The 21,105-nt window shown below is 43.3% G+C and overlaps 1 protein-coding gene across 4 annotated transcripts in view; it reads left to right on the forward strand.

Annotated features, from left to right (window-relative positions):
• The window catches only part of CCDC149 (coiled-coil domain containing 149), a 112,233-nt gene that overhangs the window by 76,810 nt on the left and 14,318 nt on the right, over positions 1-21,105 (forward strand). The window contains exons 7-13 of one of the 4 annotated variants that reach the window (XM_078367418.1): positions 676-748; positions 2,138-2,222; positions 5,515-5,659; positions 13,280-13,456; positions 14,852-14,928; positions 16,642-16,674; positions 17,738-17,854. In XM_078367418.1, coding sequence (XP_078223544.1) covers positions 676-748; positions 2,138-2,222; positions 5,515-5,659; positions 13,280-13,456; positions 14,852-14,928; positions 16,642-16,674; positions 17,738-17,854 — 707 coding nt within the window. The remainder of the gene's footprint in view (positions 1-675; positions 749-2,137; positions 2,223-5,514; positions 5,660-13,279; positions 13,457-14,851; positions 14,929-16,641; positions 16,675-17,737; positions 17,855-21,105) is intronic. The other 3 variants (XM_078367419.1, XM_035293948.3, XM_035293949.3) reach the window with 3 other exon arrangements.

Genomic DNA, 21,105 nt, shown 5'->3' on the forward strand with positions numbered 1-21,105 from the left:
AGGCTGGGAGTTATTTGCAGACCTATTTATTTTGGAGAAAATTGCCTTGTAAGTGAAAAGAAACTCACTCCCCCCAAAATGATGACATCGATGCTATTTATTAGTTGTGATATAACTAATTACAACTAGCATATGGAAAAGAAAGCAGCCACACCTATATAGCGACACACATTCCTCTCCCTTCTCATTCCCTACACCTTCCTTGGTAGGTCGAGAAGGGCCAGGAACCCGTGAGAGTTGCTTGTTATTGCCATCAAGGAGAAAGAAAAGAATAAGAAAATAAATTGAGAAATTCCCTTAGCTGTTTCTTTTCCTTGAGGCAAATTTCAGTATGTGTGTGTCTAACTTAATGTTATGTCTGGTGGTGCCTCTTCCTGCCTCTCTTCCCCGTGGAATCATCTTAATGAGAATTATGTGAAAACTGTGTTGATATCCCTTAGGGGAACTCTGCGAGGGCTGTTTTAAAGTGGGGTGTCTGTGATTTGGGCATGTTTCACCTTGACTGCATTCATTTAAGAAGGCCATGAAGATGCATGTGGCTCTCCTCTCTCGTGAGCAGGTGAGGTGTTAAGTGTAAGAGATAGCTCTTCTGGCAAGTGGGTTTTGTTTTTCCTCTTAGACATCAGTGTTTGTTTAGCTCTCAAACACTTCTGAGTTTTATGTATTCTTTTCCAGGTACCTTCAAGAGAGATTAAAGCAACTCCATGAAGAGGTCAACCTCTTGAAATCAAACATTGCCAAATACAAGGTAGCAAAATCATAAAGACAATGATGGTGATTCACTATTGTGCCTCTAAATGTCATTCTATTTTAATTCCCTTTTATGTACCAAAGGTATCTTAGTACTTGCCTGCCCTCCCAGATAGAGTCTACTAAAAGCTTTAACTGGGTAACCAGCAAAAATTAAAATCCCAAACAACAAAAAAACCACAGCAGCTTTTCGCAAAAGCTCCTTCTGCGGCTGTTATCCAGGCAAGGCATGGCCACCCAGGGTGTGTTTTAGCGCCTGGTATAGCCTCTCCACCAGAATCTGGACATTGAATCTTGCCTACCACACAGCCTTGGTCCATTTGCAATTAGGTTTCTTATCCGTTTCCTCTATAACATGTTCAGTCGTCAGATGCTGTTTCTCTCATAATCATCCATAAGAAAACGGTTTCCGAGTGATGAAGAAACAAATACTGGGAAGTCACAGTCTAAAGCATAATGTTCATGTCACACTGCAAGGACGAATGTTTAAATTCTCCCCACTGTTACTTAGTCTAATTCCAGCACCATTAGTTTGATAATATCTATTTCTGCAGATGTTAGTTGTAAGTGTTATAATTAGAAAAATCTCCTGGGTTTCTCTGCCTGGAAAATAGATTGATTTCTCTTCCTGAGGGTGAAGTTTTACAGCCGTCTAGATGCTTGGAAGAACCTTATTTTCCTGGCTTTTGACATTAGCATTTGTTCTTGCAAGTCTCCATGCTGTTCTTCCTTTCCACGTTGTGGGGGCCACGCATTATACCATCTATCTATATGCATTCAGCCAAAGAAGAATATAGCCTTTAAGGTTGTATAATTAATACATATTTTTTAAACGTATGGATGCATTCATTTAACAACATTTATTCAGTTCTCTGTGCCAAGCACTGGCTAGATTTACATATCAATTTTAATGTAAGTCTGTTCTAGAAATGACATGTAGGTGGCACATATGTACTTCCTTAATCTGTAGCCATGGCAGACATCACTAATTGATCATAGCTGTCTTTCCTTCCAGAAATCACCATTGGTCCATGAAAATAAGTCTAGTCACCATCTCAAGTCTATTCAGAAGAAATTTTCATTACTAGTGACTTCACATTAGACTACATTCTTGCTTCAGATTTTATTTAACATGTATTAAGTGCTTTTTGTATACAGGGGACTGTAATTGCTATCATTCTGCCATATACCACCTTTGGAAAAAAAAGACTATTTGCCAGGCCATAAAAATTATAACTCTTGGGTGTAGACTTGGAATTCTAAATATTAGGCTAGCACTTGGAGTTTGCAAGGGGATCTTGTGTGCCGTTGGGAGGGGGCAACTGCTAGATGCTTTTCCATTGCTGGCTTTTCTGACAGGCTTTTTTCTATCCCAATCCTGTTTTAGAATGCTCTTGAGAGACGGAAAAACTCGAAGGGCCAGGGTAAATCCAGCAGCAGTGCTCTGACAGGAGTCCTGTCTGCAAAGCAAGGTAGGATATCGTGCTTCAGGACAGACCACTCACAAGCGTACTACAGCTGCGAGGCCACATCCCATCCAGGTTGCTCCTTTTGTGGATTGGGAAGCAAGACGATCCATAGCAGGGTGGCTCCCCAGCTTGCACATGCGTCGGAGCTGCCAAGAGGGCCTGTTAAAACACAGATGACTGGTTCTACCCCAGAGTTTCTGAGTCATAGGTTTGGGATGTGACCTGAGGATATGGATTTTTAAAAAGTTCCCAGGCAATGCTGACACTGGTTCAGGGACTCTACTTTGGGAACCACTGCATTCAAGGTTTTTCTAATGACTAGACCCCATTGAGGCATATTCCCCTAGACTGTGCTCTCTTTTCCAGAATGTTCTCCCTTTCCTAATCACCAACTCAGCGTCTCCAAGGATGTGTTTCAACCTCCTTGAATATCTCCTTTTTTCCCCGGCCTCTACGGTCAGGAAAGTCTTCTAGCTGCTGAAATCATTTTCTCACATAACATGTGCCTTTTTCGAAGAAGCTTTTATTGATTGCAATTTTGTTCCTCCTTCTTGTCGATTCCAATGAAAAATAATGATCTTCCAGGAACAGTCCGGGGGAATAAATAGCAGCACACTGGCTTCTGACACTTAATATTCAGAATTCAGTGCTAAACATAAGTCTTGAGTTGAACGTGCTCAGCCGGCCCACTTTTTGGTTGTTGATAGCGCAGACCAACAGCTATCATACGGCAGTCTTAATCAGCACTACTGTGGCTTAAAAAAAAGTGCTGAGTCTCCGGCCTACATAACAACCAAGGCTCTTTTCCAAGCAACTTCTTTTTTCCACTCAACCAGAAAAGAACACCCTAAAATTGTTTTTAAAAAGAAAACTACAATACTCTATAAAAATGCGAAGTAGCCCATCTAAGTTTAGCTCTGGGTACCAAATATAGCGAACCATATTTGAATGTTGATACCCAGTGTTATCATTGATGTGGGGAATGCCAGCCACACTCAGACACGGTGGCAGAACCATGAATCTGGCACAGCCTTTCCAGAAAATCTGTCATAAAAAGCATCCTATCAACAACCTATTGGTATTGGTAAATGAAATCTATGACTCTATGGCAGCATGCTATGGAAAGCCTTAAACTGGCCCCCTGTGATCCAACAGAAAACAATTACAGACATGCAGATATTTTGCCACAAGACAGTTCTTCATACATTACTGATAATAAGAAATATTGGAAACATCATGAATGTCTAGCAGTAGTTAAATAATTCTATATCTGTTTTTTGTTTGGTTTTGTTTTTTGAGGCAGTCTCACTCTGTCACCTTGACTGGAGTACAGTGGCGTGATCTTGGTTTACTGTAACCCCTGCCTCCTGGGTTCAAGCAATTCTCCTGCCTCAGCTTCCTGAGTAGCTGGGACTATAGATGCGTGCCACAATGCCCAGCTAATTTTTGTATTGTTAGTAGAGACGGGGTTCCACTATGTTGTCCAGGTTGATCTCGAACTCCTGACATCAGGTGATCTGCTCACCTCAGCCTCCCAGAGTGCTAGGATTATAGGCATGAGCCACCACACCCAGCCAAATAATTCTGTATCTATACATGGACTACTAAAGCAGCCATCCGATTTTATGTTTTAAGGAATATTAATGATGAGTATTATTGAGTGAAAAAAGCAGGTTTCTTTTTCCATTTTTGAAGGAAAACTTGTTTGAATTTGCATATCTGTAGAGAAGATATACAATGTGAGATTTATACTATTTTTTTTATGTCTTGTAGGAATACCAGTGGTTGTTGTCTTTTTGTTTAACTCTTACTTTATCTCCTACTGAAGAGTGCATTTGAAAAACCCAAAGCAGACTTGAAGAACAGCCACTCAGAGTCAGAGAGGATGCATGCACAGGAGCATCTGAGGAGCAAAACACTGGGAGAAAAAGCAGGAGTTGCAGATGTAGATTGGAGCCATGCTGTAGATGGATGGGGCTGGTGGCTTCTGAGAGCAGTTTAAGCCAGTTCAATCCCAGCCAAACATAAATGGGGAAGCATAGTTGTAACAGTATCACATGTGAAAAAGTCACAGATGTTTTAGTAGGTAGTATTGTCATATTACTCATTAATAGTGTTTTACTACCAAAGAAGCTAAGGACATCTTACATTCTATTTACAGAAATACGAAATTTGGGATAAAGGAGGTGATAGTCCTACTATGTGCTAAGCTAGTCATACCACACTGTAATATTCCTTTATATATTTGTAAGTGGCATGCAGACAAATTAGGAGTTTCTTTAAAATAGACACTTTGGAAACTGAACAAAAATATAATTTTCTGTCAGAGCCATTCAGAGATGACTGGAGATGTTAACAGACTCATCCAGGGCAGGATATGCGCAAGGGGTGGGTCTCTCTCATGCGGGTCTCAGTCCTTCAGTTACATGGAACTGTGGATGTTGACTGGCTTTCATTTTGAACTTGGCGGTGAATGGGATCTGGCAGTTTGTGGAGGAACAAGCATCCAAGAACAGCTAGCTTTTGCGCGTGCTCTCCCAATATTTAGATGTTCGCAGTCTGCTATGTAACTTTTTGCCCTATCGTTGTGCTACCTTGGTATTGTTGGCTTAATATTTTTCTTTAAGTCAATTTTAAAGTGACTCATTCTACTTGGCCTTATCCTATGTAGTAGCACCTGCGAAATCACTGGTTTATGATGTCATTTATATATTTTTCTAGAATACCTTCAAACAAACGCATAGCTATTAAAATACAAAGCATATTTGGCATTTAAATAATCTCCTAAATTATCTTACCACCTGCCAGGGGTATCACACCGTGGGAAACTCTGACGTAAAGCAAGGTGCTCGTAGCTAGGAGTCATTGTCATTTGAGTGTGATCTTCAGCCAATGTTCTTAACCCATCTGTGCCTTGCTTTGCCCATGAAATGGCAAAAAAAAAAAAAAAAAAAAAAAAAACAAAAAAAAAACGATATTTTGTAGGGTTTCTTTTCCCCCAGTTTTAAGACTTTATGAGTTAGGCATTCATTATGAAAGTGTTTAAAATATTAGACAAATGCAAATGTTATCCTCTTAAAAACTGCTGATAAAAGTCCTGAGAACTTCCTCCTCTCTGTTTAGTTCTCACACTGGATTTTGCTTTGTTGTGTTGACACTGGAGGTGGACTCTCAGTACACATAGTAGCATTTTGAAGCAGGGGACATATCATTATCCAGGAAGGATTGACACCAGTTTGCATTCCAGCGTTTCAGAAGAATGATGACTGAGTTACGTATTTTATGTCCTATCTAGTTCAGGATCTGCTATCTGAGGATCACGGATGCAGCCTCCCAGCTACTCCACAGTCCATTTCTGACCTGAAATCTCTGGCAACAGCCCTGCTGGAAACAATCCACGAGAAAAACATGGTCATTCAGCACCAGCGGCAAACCAACAAGTAGGTGGCCAAACTCTTGGGTTGGGGGGTGCGTGCAAAGGAAGTGGGACCAGGCTACCAGAAGTGAATGTCAACCAGGTGGAGCCACAGACCTGCAGAGAAGGTGAGACCCCTCAAATCAGGAAGCAAACTTACTAAACTAGGAGGGTGCATCTGCTTTATATCAGCATCTTGGCTACCAGCTGGAGCCAAGCACGGAGAGTACCAGCCATATTGAATGCTTCCTCTGAGCTACTCACTGAGTAGTATGCACTTCGTGGACGAGTTCCATAAAATAATTGCCTAAGTGACTTGACCCCCCTCTCCTCCAGCTCTCCTTTTACAGGGGAAACTGCCTCAGTGCCATTTGAAACTCCCAGCATGACTTTGAGGGTCTTTGAATGGCAGAGACCACCCAAGCATCAACTTCCATAGGCTGCTGGGCTCAGAAAAGAATCTCATGTCACTCTTCCAGATCAGCAAAAAAGATGGTGAAAAGGAAGAGTAATTAAAATGGAATGTCTCATTTGGTTTTTATAGCATGTTGACTATGTTATGTAAAACCAAGCAAGTTAAAGATGGTTAAAGCAGCCATTAGAGATGAGAGTCCATTATCGAGAGTGTTCAGAGAATGGCGAAGACACAATAAGTTAAAGTAGCAAGTACTACACATGGGGTTGGCGTTGTGGGCATGCAACCTGTGCTCAGAAGGACCCCACATGAGGTCTGATCCTCCGCTGTCACCATCTTGAAATTCTTAGTCGTTTTTTAAACAAGAGGGCCCCACATTTTTATTTTGCACTGGACCCTACAAAGTATATAGCTGGTCTTGCTTGCAAGACAGATGTACACCCAGAACGTTCCCAAAATGCAAGTGTGAGAGAACTGCACGGGGCCTAGGAAGTCAGGCTTCAAGTGACAAAGGGAGGGACCAGAGAACTGGGGGCCTGGCGAACGCAGGAGCACGGGAGAGAGACAAGTGGAAAATGATTGAAAGTATTATAAAAACAAAATAGAAAAAAGAGAAGCTGGAGTGAAGGGAAGATCGCACCAGAGATGAAGATGTATGTGGAAGAAAGCGGAAAGCAGCAAAGGGAAGCAGGGCAATCTCGAAGGGATGACAAAGGTAATTTATTGACAGGAGAAGGTTTAAACATTCTTGAAAAAATGAAATCTTAACCAAGGAATGAAAAGCCAGGTGCTGAAATGCAGATGCTTCTCAGGGGAGGAAGAAGGAATGGGCATCCCCCGCAGCAAGAAACGTCCTCCGTGAGCTGGCTTCATCCTTCTCTCTCTACAGAACACCTCATCTTTCAAGCTTTCTCAGGTCTTCCAAACCCTGGTCCGTTCTGAGCAGGTGACCTCAGTTCCTCATTCACTGAGAAAACAGGTCTTCTCGCCATGAGCCCCTCGACCTGCGGCTGCCCTGAAACCAGTGTCTCCCCATGTTCTGCTCACTCCTGCCTCCAGGAAACACACCAGCCCACCATCTTGTTGGTCCATGACATCTTCCCTCTTCTGGGCTTCTGCTCCCCTGGGACCTCCTCTCTCATCCTCATCAACCTCTTCCCTTCCTCTGGCTTTTGCCTCTTTGCCCTGAACCTCCAAACCCTTTCCACCATCCTGCTGCCTTCCCCAAAATTCCACCAGCCTGGAATGTTTGTGAAGAAGGCCTCTTCTCCTTCTTCAATAGCCACCCTATTGAAGTGTGTTCTGGGAGGTCATTTATGTTGGAATTGCTTGGGTGCAGGGACCTGGGGGGCACTTGTTTATAAATGCAGATTCAAAGGGATTTGTGGGAGGGAAGGTCAGAATTCTGGATTTTAGTAAGTTCCAGGTGAGTCCCTGCACAGGACAGAAAGATGACCTTGGCTTTAATGCCTCCCAAAACCTCCTCCTACATGTCCCATGACATTCTTCCTTTGCTGGCCACTGGTATCCCCAAACTCTACTTTCTTCTTTAATTTTTTCACATCGAGATTTTCATCTTGAAATCCAAGTAAGATGGGCTCCAAGGGAGAAACTCCGACTCTCTCCACTGTCTCGTTTCCTTTTCCCACCTCTTCCCTCACCCCCACCCCAGGCCCAGTCCATCTTTTCTCTCTGTCTCCTGTGCTTTTCCTCCCACCTGGGGGACCTCATTCTCTGTCTCTGTCTTGGCCTCTCACTCTCTGCAGACTCTTCCCAGATCTCTTGTCCCCACCACCCTGTCAAGAGCAAGACCAAGACCCACGTTTCCAACTCTGGTTGCTGGTTTCTCCAGGTATCCTTTCAGCTGCTCAAACTCCAGCAGTCAACATCCATTCCCTAGTAGGTTTCAAATATGGCTGTTCCCTCTGAACATCACTTCTTCCTTGGGGAGACCCTCCCATAGCTCCATCCTCAGACCCCAGCCCGACCTTCCCTGACTCACCCACCTGCCAGCTACAGCCACCAGCCTTCCCTGCAAAGCAGGCTGAACCCCCATTGCCTGCGAAAGGCAGCATCCACAGGCTGTCAGCCTGACATGCCTCTGCAGAGGACTCCAGGCTCCCCTGACAGATTGATTTCCTAATGTGTTCCTAACCATACCCGCTGCAGACACGCGCATTCCCCAGGTTCACAGCACTCTCTCCCTCCATCGAGAAAGACCAACATTTTCGTTTGACCATGTTTATTTTTGTTTCCATGCACTTTTTCATGTTTATTTTAAAATAATTTTTGAGCCATCCTCTGGGGCTTTTTTTTTTTTTTTTTTTTTTTTTTGACAGAGTCTCACTCTGTTGCCCAGGCTGGAGTGCAGTGGCACAATCTTGGCTCACTGCAACCTCTGCCTCCTGGGTTCAAGCAATCTTCGCGCCTCAGCCTTCCTCGTAGCCGGGACCACAGGCTCATGCCACGATGCCTAACAAATCTTTTGTATTTTTTTTTAGTAGAGATGGGGTTTCATCATGTTGCCCAGGCTGGTCTTGAACTCCTCACCTGAACTGATTCACGTGCCTTGGCCTCCCAAAGTGCTGGGATTACAGATATGAGCCACCATGCCCGGCCCCTATAGTTTTAATTTTAATATTAATTTAAGGTTAAACTACAATGTATTTCCAAACGACTCCCAGCTACCTTAATACTCTTCCTGAAAGAAACATCCATTCCTCATTTATTTCCTATTCTTCCAAAGCATGCCTAGACAGTGTAAGCAAGTGCACAGTACGTTTATGTGTATACACATAAAGTCATATGTTTGCATAGATATGTTGTCTTTCTTCTTGTTTACAAATAGTAACTGATATTCTTTTTTTTTTTTTTTTTTTTGGGACAGAGTCTCACTCTGTCGCTTAAGCTGGAGTGCAGTGGCGCTATCTCGGCTCACTGCAACCTCCACCTCCTGGGTTTAAGCAATTCTCCTGCTTTAGCCTCCCGAGTAGCTGGGACTACAGGCACACACTGCTACGACTGGCTAATTTTTTGTATTTTAGTAGAGATCTGGTTTTATCTTGTTGCCCAGACTAGTCACCAAGCTCTTGAGCTCAGGCAATCTGACTGCCTCCGCTTTCCAAAGTGCTGGGATTACAGGTGTGAACCACCACACCCAGCCAGTATTCATTTTTTAAAAAGGTTTATGTTTTCATTGTTCTGCACCTTGAATTTTTTCCCCCTGTAATGATGGATCTTGGAGATTGCTTCATATCAGTATATACGTTGCCTGTTGTGCCATATTTAATACTTAGAAGGTCCTCTGTTTCATACTTTTAATAAATGTTTTATTTGGGGGCATGTAAGGGAACTAATTATACTACAAATGGAATGAGGGCTGAGAGTAGAATGAGACCTTGGTCTGTGTGCATTCTCCCCCTCGAGTTAGCCTTACATAACTAAAATAATAAAATAGCTTTTGGAATATACTGGAACCCACCCTGGTCTCTGTGTGCATGCCCCAATTGCCATCTTAGAAAAAATAATAATAATTAATTAATTAAAAAAAGAAAAGAACTTGTTTTGTTTTGCTGGAGCGTTATAAATAGTAGAGCAGGTGTCCTTCCTGGCAGCGTGCGCTCCCCTGCTGCTTTCCACTGCCTGACAGTTACCGCCCTTGAGAGGCACCAGTGGGAGCCATCTCACTGAATTGATGAAGAAACCTAGGACTTTACATCTTGAGCGACGTTCAATTAATAGACAATTTGCTTGAGATACTTCTTGCCAGCAAGTTGGCAGTTGCCTGTTGATGGAGAAAGAACGGTTGTGAGGTTCATTTGTCTTTTGAACTGGGTGGCAAAGCATTCATGGAAGAGGCCGGTGTTCATGTGGTGTTTCACTGCGCACCACATTTAGTTCTCCCGACCTTCTTTCCAGGCTCATGCCTTGCCATGGCTGAGGGTGATGGTGAACATATGAAGACATATTGGCCTTTTGCTATGTTTCCTGCTATGCCTGAAACCGTTTCGTCTTCTCTTTCCCTGGCCAATGGTAAATGAACTTGGAAGTTCAGTATCTTGGGGAGCAGCAGCAAGATGGTGTCATGGATCCAGAGCAGAAATGCGGAAGGAGGCTACCTGGGGTGGGAGGAGGTGGGGGCGTCTCCAGGTATGTAGAGACACAGTTACTTCCCCTTTAGAGCCAGGCTTTCCTTAAAGACCCTCACTCAGGTACTCCTGCTGTCTGTATTGTCCAGAGAGCAAGCACAGTAGTGCAGTTTCTGTGTGAGTTCTGTCTTCGCAGACTCCTCATCCCGCCTTCAGTGATGTCATTATTATCTAAAACACTGCAGGGAAGCCATCTGGAGGCCTAGAGTCCTGAGAGCTTTCTCTAAACTACTAGGTAGATATATGCTAAAATCTCCCCCAGAACAACCCATAGCTAAATAAAAACTTTAAAACATTAAAATCCCCCTCATCCTGCAAGAAAACAAAACCAAAACCCTTGCCCAAGCCTGAGTATGCCTCAAGCTACTGCCCTGGTTGTCTCCTGCTCGTCACTGCTAAGCTACCGGAAGAGCTGGCTCTATTCACTTTTCACATAGTATGCTTCTGTCTCAGCCCTGTCCCTTGGATTCCAGATTTCATCCCCCCTACTGTCCTGAAACATCTCTCCTTCAAAGGTCAGGCATCTTCTAAGCTGCCTCTTCTCAACTCCCATCCTGCATGACTACTTTCTAGAATAAGACAATACTGATCACCCCTTCTCATCTGTACCCTTCTCCACCTGGCTTCCAAGGTGGCACGTTGTCCTGACTGTCCTCTGGCCCCTGCCCTGTTCCTTCTGACTCCGCACCCTCTGGTGGTGAGCTGCTGGCTCCGCTCCCCCAGCCTGCCCTCTCAGAGCTTTGCCTTTCTTCCTGCGTCCAGTGTGTCTGCACAGATCTCTCACAGGCATCTCACTCATCTACCTCCTTGTTATTGCCCCATTCCTGTAGCACCCCTGCATCCACTGGCTTGGTTTGGACCATATCGTCCCCAACCTGGATGATGCTCTTCTAACTAATCTGTTTCTACTCACATTCCTTCTATTCCATTCTCAATTAGGCATCAAGAATACTTTGCCTAAACTTCCTTATGCTGCTTTATTGCTTAAAACCCTTCACTCAGCTGGCATGGTGGCTCACGCCTGTAATCCCAGCACTTTGGGAGGCCGAGGTGGGCTGATCACGAGGTCAGGAGTTCAAGACCAGCCTGGCCAATAAGGTGAACCCTGTCTCTACTAAAAATGCAAAAATTAGCCGGGTGTGGTGGCATGCACCTGTAATCCCAGCTACTCAGGAGGCTGAGGCAGGAGAATTGCTTGAACCCAGGAGGTGGAGGTTGCAGTGAGCCGAGATCATGCCACTGCACTTCAGCCTGGATGACAGAGTGAGACTTCGTCTCTTAAAAAATAAAAAAATAAAATAAAACAAAAAGCCCTTCACTCTCTCCCCATTGCCAACATAGAAAAGTCTGAATGTTCTCAGTAGAGTAGGTAGGTCTTTCATGGTCAGGGTTCCTACCGGTCTCTCTAGATTGATCTTACACTTAGCTCTTCATTTCTGCACTACAGTTTTAATAAGCACACATGTATTTTCAAGCCTGTGTTCTTACCTGGCTGCTCTGCTTGCCAGCTGCGTAAGCCTGAATTAGGTAACCTCTCTGAGTCTGTTTTCTCATCTACAACTGATGCATCAGTTGCTGCAGGACAAGAAGAAGTGTGTGTGCATACCTGGTACACAAGTGATGCATACGCACCAGCTGGTATTAAAGCCTGCCACTGCACTGTCCTTGTATGTGTTTGTGTATCACTCTGTCTCCCACCAGACAGGGACAGGCTCGTGATGCAGGGACAGACTCTCCTCCCCATTATCCTCTACAGCCTGTAGCATAGTGCTTTACAGAGTTGGATCTCAGGAATCGTCTGTTGCATTGGTCAAACTGACTTGAATGGACTCGGCTCCTACTTCTTCTCTCTCCACCTATCTGTGCTGCTGGCCACTAAGACGCAAATAGCCACTCTTTTCTCCGTGGTCTGTGTCACACCAGGTTCAGCGGGCTCCCTGCCATGTTCTTTCAGTGTGAAGTTAACAGATACTCTCTTTGCCACATGAAGCACTGTGGCTTGTATTCTGCAAGTCACCTGTGACCACATCCATATTTCAACATGAACAGTTTCTAAGAAGTATTCCATGTAGACATGAAAAAGAAGATGAAAAAGTTTGTTTTTGTTGTTATTTGTTTGTTTTTTGAGATGGAGTCTCGCTCTGTCCCCCAGGCTGGAGTGCAGTGGGCGAGCTCAGCTCATTGCAACCTCTGCCACCCAAGTTCAAGCAATTCTCCTGCCTCAGCCTCTGGAGTAGCTGAGACTACAGGCACATGCCACCACACTCAGCTAATTTTTGCATTTTTAGTAGGGACAGGGTTTCTCCTTATTGGCCAGGCAGGTCTTGAACTCCTGACCTCGTGATCAGCCCATCTTGGCCTCCCAAAGTGCTGGGATTACAGGTGGGCGCCACCGCACCCAGCTGAGAAGGTTTATTTTAAAGTGCCATTATAAGGTATTGGTTAAGAGCATGTGCTTCAGAAGCAAATCGAGGTTTACATTCCGATACAGCCTCACCACCAGCTGAGTCTTGCATGTGGTTTTGGTCAAGTTAATTAACTTCTGTTCCTCAGCTTCCTAATGGGAAGATGGGCATATGGTGGATGAGATTGCTAGGGGCTGGGAAAAGACAGAACTTTGAGATAAATTGTGCATCCTTAAGCAAGTTGCTTAACCTCTGTTCCTTAGAGTCCACACGTGTAAACGGAAGGTAACAACACCATGTATACCACAGGGTTTTTGTTAGGTTAGATGAGATAACAGGTCAGTGTTCAGCGTGGTCTCCCATGCGTATTAAGGGTTCAGGAAAGATTAGCTGTCTGTGTTAACGGTAGTGCAGTTGCTATTGTTGTCAATGGTACTATTGTTTTTATTTCTACTATAGGAACTACTACCAAGTCCATTTTACTACCTTCACCCCTGCATCAGATGCTGATAAGAGTCAGGTCAGAGAAGAAAGCTGACAAACTTAGCAGGGGCCCTAAAAGTAGATTGCAGGGCACACCAGCACATTCACTTCATTACATTTTTGAGAGAAATGTCTGTGTTGTCCCAAAACATCAGAAAAAAATATAACCCAATATCTCTTCACCATACCTTCAGACACAGCTCAGACGGCATTCCCCAGCCTCCACGGAAGAGTCAAGCCTTATCTTTTGTTTCCAAGAAGCAGCCACCTACAGATGATCTGATCTCTTTAAGAAACAGGCATCAACTTGAACACTGTTGTGATTGCATCTCAAACCCATCAGCTGGTGAAAAGGGAGCTTGGATCAGAAGGTCTGAGCAAAATATGGAAAGAAAGATTACAAAGGATAGTGTCTATTGAAGGGTCAGGGACATGAAAGCAAAAGAGACCCAACCAATGGAATGAAAATGAAAAGTAATTGACAAAGACCATGCATAATTTTAAGGCTTAGGGAAAAGAAGAAAAGAAAAGCTCTAAGTACCTAGATGGAAGAAAACCATGTTTAGTAATTCCAGAGTTTTCTGTGAACTCAAAGGGAATATTAATTAAGATGGTACGAGTCAATTCAGGTAAAACAAGGATGAATCCACAGCCATATGTATGTGCGGATATATACATATTCATGTCTCTGTGTGTATGTGGGTGTGTGTAGCTATCTCTGGAATATAAAGAGAGGTAGGAGAATAATTCTAGTGTTCTGATTTATCTTGCTGAAAGGAATTGAAACTTTGCTATTAAGGGGAATTCCACATTGTTTTAGCACAGCAGTGCCAAGAAAATCCCCCAGATAAAATAAAGACTGGTTTTTCAATTTCCAGCCCAGTGAAAAGTGATTGAAGTTTTAGTTGACTATTAAATCATTTCTCAACTATATTTAAGTTTTTATAGAGTGAAGTGGGAGTATTATGCTCACATGTCTATCCATGCATGTAGTGGAAGTTTGACTTCCAAGTAAACAGTATGGTCTTTTCAAATACACACATTCTAAATCTGATACATCTTAGTGACTCAGAATGGTCACCTTGGAAAGCAATGTAATTATCCCAACGATTCTGCAATTGCTGAAAACTCTTTTGAAATACCACTTTTTCGTTTTTCTCATAGCTAATTATGAGTCCTGAAAAAAGAAAATCATTTATTTAATCAAATATATTTATCAAACACCTCTCGTGTATCAGGCATTGTGCTAAACAAGAATATGGACATCAGTAAGATGAGTCAAAGAAGGCTGATGGTGTTATTTATCGACTCAAAATAACAATACCAAGCGTGCCCTTCCATCTTATTTTTTAGACCTGGTTTTTTCCAAAAATCAGATCCACCCTCAAAGAATCAATGTGTGATACTACTAAGGGTATTCAACATTTATTGTCATTTTTGCAATGAGCATTTCTCAAATAGAAATTCCATCAAATGATGTGGGCAGTAGTGGATCATTGTTTGGTTTCCCAGGTGAACTACCTTTCAGGAGAGGACTCACTTTCCTGGCATTCTAGTATCGTTTTTAATCATTCACTGTACTTGCTATTTGCATATGTACTTTCAGTAGAGTGCATATTATTTACACACATCTACATACAAATTCTCCACCCTTAGCATATATCATATATCTCAACACATTTCTATTAGGGCACTAGTGGGATTCCTGGGGCTGTGGGCTGGCAGGATGCTCAATAATCGATTTTCATTTTCTCCCCTTTTTTCAGAATCCTAGGGAATCGGGTGGCTGAGCTGGAAAAAAAGTTAAGAACTCTGGAAGTTTCTGGTTTGTGGAGTCTTCCAGGTAAACAAAACTTTATGAAAACGATTTTCCTTTTTGTTTTTGTTTTTTTTTTAAAGAAATGAAGTTCCCACATAATTTACAAGAATATGCTACCTTTTTAAAAATTCTTTTATTTGGAGATCATTGCTGAAAACATCTATAAGTATTCTAAGTTTAGAAATTGACATGGTGGAGTGGGGGTGAAATCGGAAAAATGCAATAAATATTCAGGGTCTCATCTGTGGAACTATAACATTTTGCAAACCTGAATTCTGAAATTGTCACTGTGTCTGTATTTTTTTTTTAACTTTCATGGATGTAGTGAATTGTTTCTTTTAATCTGTAGATATCTTATAAGGATTTATTCAATTTGTTCAATTTAATTATTGGCCCTAAAACTGAATATAAGAACTTAACAAAGATTTGTGCAATCTAATCACCAGCCCTAAAATTGAATGTAAGAACATACAAAGATTTGTCCAATTTAATCACCAGTACTAAAAATGAAGATAAAAACCAACAATTTTTCTAACCCAAAATATATCCCACCACCTCCTTCTCTTCCCTTCTCCCATCCCATTTTTACTTAGCCTGAAAATGTGAATTTTCTGTGATTTTTTTTTCAGCCGTACATTGAGTTTGGAAGCTCTGGTGTTCCACTTTAATTAGCTGTACTTATCTCACTTGTCTTGGTAAACTACTCCTTTTGTGAGACCCCAGCCAGCCATTCCCTGTTGATATTTTACTCTTCAGAAACTTCTATTTACCATTTCCATCATCTCCCCTTTCCCTCGAAACCATGCTGTACATATACTTTCAGTTACTTAACCTTCTGCACAAACCAGTCTCCTTCCTTCTTGTATCATATGGACGCTTCCCTGGAGTGAACAATGAGTAAAAATTAGCACAGGGAGGCAGGTGGACAACAATATGTTTTCTGAAATATAAACCCAAATCGCTGCCTTAGGTTGCCTTTATGTGTGTTTCTTTTTCTTTTTTGAGACAGAGTTTTGCTCTTGTTGCCTAGGCTAGAGTGCAATGGCACTATCTCAGCTCACTGCAACCTCCGCCTCGCAGGTTCAAGTGATTCTCCTGCCTCAGCCTCCCAAGTGGCTGAGATTACAGGCATGTGCCACCACACCCGGCTAATTTTGCATTTTTAGTAGAGACAGGGTTTCTCCATGTTGGTCAGACTGGTCTCGAACTCCCAGCCTCAGGTGATCCACCCGCCTCAGCCTCCCAAAGTGCTGGGGATTACAGGCGTGAGCCACTGCACCTGGCATGTGTTTCATAAATTGGAATTTTTAGCAGTGATTCCTTGAACTTGATGTCAAAAGACCTAACAGAACTAATTAGTGCCAGGTACAGTCCTGGGGATTTGAATGATCCATTTCTGCACAAGAATCTTTTGATGCTCTTAAAACCTCATCTTCTATGAGGGCCTTTCTTTTATTGCGTTGAATTCCAACACAGGTGGGCGACTTGATCATGTATTTGTACAGTCAGACTGCCATTTCTGTGCGTGTACGGGGGTACAATTTTGATTTTTTTTTTTCTCAGAATGACTTGGTGAAATTTCTCACTGTTTCATTTCTACAATTTATATTAAAAGATGGAAGTTACACGAGTGAACAAATGCTGAGAATTTTCTACGGTTTTGTTTGGTCTAGGTACAACTTCAAATGGCCATTATGCAATAACAGTTATTTCCTTCTTTCCTTTTGCTGCCTGAAGGCCTGAGCTACAATGTTTCAGTAGGATTTGGGAGTATGTTCTGTTTAAAATCTCTGTTTTTGTGGCTAATATCAGCAGTGTATTATGTTGTCTCTGCATGTAAATAAGTAGAAATGCATTCCCTACCTTTCCTTGAACTTTTCTGATTAGAATTGTCAATTGAAAGAGAGAATTCAATTAGTACAAAACAAATATTAAAGGATGAAATTAGCTTTGGGGGTCTGGCTGAATGAATTTTATGCTGTGGCCCTGTGTGTTCTAATTTCTGGTCTCCACATAGATACAAAGTGGGAGGACAGGAAAAAGAGGGGCAGCTCCCCAGATCTAAGACAGCTTATGTCATGGCAATAGCATTGCCCTCCTGCAGTGATGCAGTATGTTATGATGAAGAATCGTGTTAAGATATTTTCAAACCATGGTGAAAGTAAAGGGAAAAGAGCCTCTTCTAGTGTAAATCAGATCAGTCTCTTCTGTCTGCTCATAGTCTTTTGTGTCTCCATTTAAACTACTAAATGGTAGAATAAGATGCAATACATTCTTTTTCGCCCCCTCCTCCTCTTCCTCTTCTTTCTTTCCCCAAGTAGGAGTCAAATCATAGTGTTTAGCCAGCTTGAGAGCAGAATCCCAATGACATCAAAGAATTGCCAACTCTCTCCCATTTACCATCACCTGGAAAGAATCCATGCCTCTTCCAGTAATCAGCCCATCGATGTGTTGGTATCCTTTTAACACTTCAGCATTGACTTTGTGAATTCAGTTCTGTACCAGGTGTGCTAGACATGCTTATCGCCCTCTACAAAAGCCTACAGTTCCCTTAGGGAAGGAAGATGAATACATGTCAAGCAGTGAGAGGAAAGGGAAAAATGGCCTATAATTCAGTGCTAAATTAGTGATAAAGATTTTGTGCGTGTGTGTGTACTTTTTACAGTGGTTAGGGCTAGAGTGGGTGCAGTAGTGTAAAGAAGTATGGAGGGTGTCAGCAGTTGTAGCAGGCTTCCCTTTAGTGGTAGCCCTGAGCCAATTAAGTGTGTGGGACTAAATGTAACCTAACTCCACTGATGATATAAGACATCCATTTTTCCCTTTTCTACAACAGGGGGCAAGGACACCATACTATTCAGTGACCCCACTCTTCCTAGTGGACAGAGGTCAAGATCCCCACTGCTGAAGTTTGTTGAGCAGCCCCCTGAGAATAAAGTGGACCCCAAGGATGGTAAGCATGCCTCGATTTCTCCATCTTTACCTGGACTATGCCGGCCACAGAGGAGTGGCTCAGTGGACATCAGTCTCCTCCCCTTCCCCTTCCTGCTGCTGCTTCGACATCACTGGGACATTCCTCAGATTTCCTCTTGTTGCTTGTGTGGGTTCATCTTGTTGGGAGATTTTAACTGAAAAACACAGGCCCCTGCTCTCTGGGCATGGTGGCAGAAAGGTTAAGAGAGAGGACCCTGGGCCGGGTACAGTGGCTCACACCTGTAATCCCAGGTCTTTGGGAGGCCGAGGTGGGTGGATCACCTGGGCTCAGGAGTTCAAGACCAGCCTGGCCAATATGGTGAAATACTGGGGAAGATGAGGTAGGAGAATCGCTTGAACCCAGGAGGCAGAGGTTTCAGTGAGCTGAGATTGTGCCACCACCCTCCAGCCTGGGCAATAGAGCAAGACTCCATCTCAAGTAAATAAATACATAAATACTTACATACACACAGAGTGAGGACCCTGGAGTTCACAGTCAGTTCCACATCACATTGGTTATGAGAACTTGGGCTGGAGACTTCAGCCACAGTTTCCTTTCCTTTAAAACAGTGACATGATCATGCCAACCTCAGGGAAATCTTGCACATTGCTTGGTACATGGGAAGTCTGTGAAGCAATAGAATAGAGAAAAGCTCCTCCTCTACCAGACAGACAGTTCTGGAGGCAGGGTGTTCTGAAAGGGATCAAAGACCCATATAGAAACCCAGATGAGCCAACAGGTGTGAGAGCCTGATCTCTTCCCATGTGGGAGTCTTGTCTCCCCAACAAACTTCTTATCTTCTGAAGCTTTGCTTGTCTTCTTCTGCCACCCCAAGTGTGGCAGCCAGCTTCTGAGAATGCACCAAATGCTCCCTGCCCCTTGATATTCATGCCCCCGTGTAACCATCTTCCATGTTGAATCAGGATCGGTCTGTTTGATTAATAGAATACAGAAGTGAGGGTATGTGACTTCTACAGCTAGGTCATAAAAGACAAGAGGCTTGTGCCTTGGGCTGTCTCTTGGGTCGTTCACTCTGGAGGAAGCTGGCAGCCATGTCATGAGGACACTCAAGCAGCTAGCCACACTGTTCATGTGGCATGGAGCTGAGGCCTCCAGCCATCAGTCACTTGAGTGAGCCATCCTGGAAGGAGATTCTCCAGCCCTAGTCAAGCCTTCAGATGCCAACAGTCCTGGTCAGCATTTCTTGGGCACCTCATGAGAGACCATTAGCCAGAACCACCCAGCTCAACTGTTCCCAGACTCCTGAGTCTTAAGCTGCTAGGTTTGATATAATTTGTTACACAGCAATAGATAACCAATATACATCCACATTTCTTCTCCATTTTCTCTTGCTCAGACTCTTGCATTTACTCATTACCTCCATAAAAATACTCTCAAAGTTACTATAAGGAAATATGCACACGAATGTTCATTGCAGCACTGTTTACAATATCAAAGACTTAGAACCAACCCAAATGCACATCAATGATAGACTGGACAGGGAAAATGTGGCACATATACACCATGGAATACTATGCAGCCATAAAAAACGATGAGTTCGTGTCCTTTGTAGGTACATGGATGAACCTGGAAACCATCATTCTCAGTAAACTGACACAAGAACAGAAAATCAAACACTGCATGTTCTCACTCATAGGCAGGTGTTAAACAATGAGAACACATAGATACAGGGAGAGGAGCATCACACACTGTGATCTGTCGGGGAAAATAGGGGAGGGACAGTAGGGGGTGGGGAGTTGGGGAGAGATAGCATGGGGAGAAATGCCAGATATAAGTGATGGGGAGGAAGGCAGCAAATCAGAGTGCCATGTGTGTACCTATGCAACAATCTTGCATGTTCTTCACATGTACCCCAAAACCTAAAATGCAATTAAAAAATAAATTTAAAAAAATGCTCGCAAAGTACTTTTCCCCCACAGGGTTTCATCTGCAGAGTTACACCCCACATTTCCCAGAGCCCCAACTTGCCTTGCCCTGAATACTCTGTGGACTTCTTAAGCACAACATCACCAATTCTTCCTGCTTTCTTCCTTCTGTTTTTGTCACCCTCTTAGCTTCTCAGGCTCGAAACCTTGGAGCCATCAACCACTGTCAACCTTCCGTCTCCAACTCCATGTGGTCTTTCACTCAACTCTTTCTGCAGTTTTCGCACCTGGGGGCCTGCCACCTCTGGCATGGTTCAGGCCCTCGTTTTCTTGTCGGAAGGGCTTCTCTCCTGGTTTTTCACCCTCCCTGAGTCTCCTTGCTTTATTCCTGTCTTCATCCTGCTACCGTAGAATAAAGCTTTTGGAGTACTGTTTGCATCACATTTGTGCCCTGCTCAAAATCCCAAGTGGCTCTCCACTGTCTTCCACTTAACATCTCAATTCTGCAGCCTGGCCTAGCCTACCTTTCCACCTCATGATTGTCTGCCCTAAAAACTGTGCTCTCATCTAAATGGACCAACCAGCTGTATCAGTTCACTATTACTGGGTAACAAACCAACTCAAAATATAGAACTTAAAGCAACAACTATGTATTGTTTTCACGAGTCTTTGGGTCAGATGGGTGGTTCTGCTAATCCAAGTGAGGCTCTGCAAGGCTCTCTCTTGTATATGAATGAGGGAGCCCTGCAGAGCTGAGTTTAGATTAGCAGAACTGGAACCACCCATCTGACCCAAAGACTCATGAAAAATAATATGTAATTGTTGCTTTAAATCACTCATAATAGTGCATGGAGTGGTAAGAAGACCACTTTGTATAACCGGGTAAGAAGACCCAGATGAGCCAACAAACAGGTTTGAGAGCCTGATCTTACATGAGGCCGTAATAGTGCATGGAGTGGTAGAAGCCAGGACATAGCTGAGGTTTGAACGGAAATATTAGCCCCACCAAGTACATGTGGGGAGAATTTCTAGAGAAAGACCCTGACTTTAATTAATTCCACACTGGCCAGAAACCAGGGTCAAGTCTTTGCAGCCAGCCTCATGTGGCTGACTGTGAGGCTGGCCTGGAACACTGTGGCCCACCGTGTCATTTGGAGCATGTTTTGGCTGGTGATTATGCCATGCTGAGATCCAGTGTCCATGTGGAGATCCAAAGCCTTCTGTCTGTTCTGGGCTTGCTGAGCCTCAGGGTGGACCTGGGCCTGCTAACCTGAAATGGAGCATGAGCCTGGCTTGATTTTCACAAGGGCAGTGTAAGTAGTGGACCGATTCAAAATGATAGCT

The sequence above is a fragment of the Callithrix jacchus genome, chromosome 3 (assembly GCF_049354715.1).
Source record: "Callithrix jacchus isolate 240 chromosome 3, calJac240_pri, whole genome shotgun sequence".
NCBI lineage: Eukaryota > Metazoa > Chordata > Mammalia > Primates > Cebidae > Callithrix > Callithrix jacchus.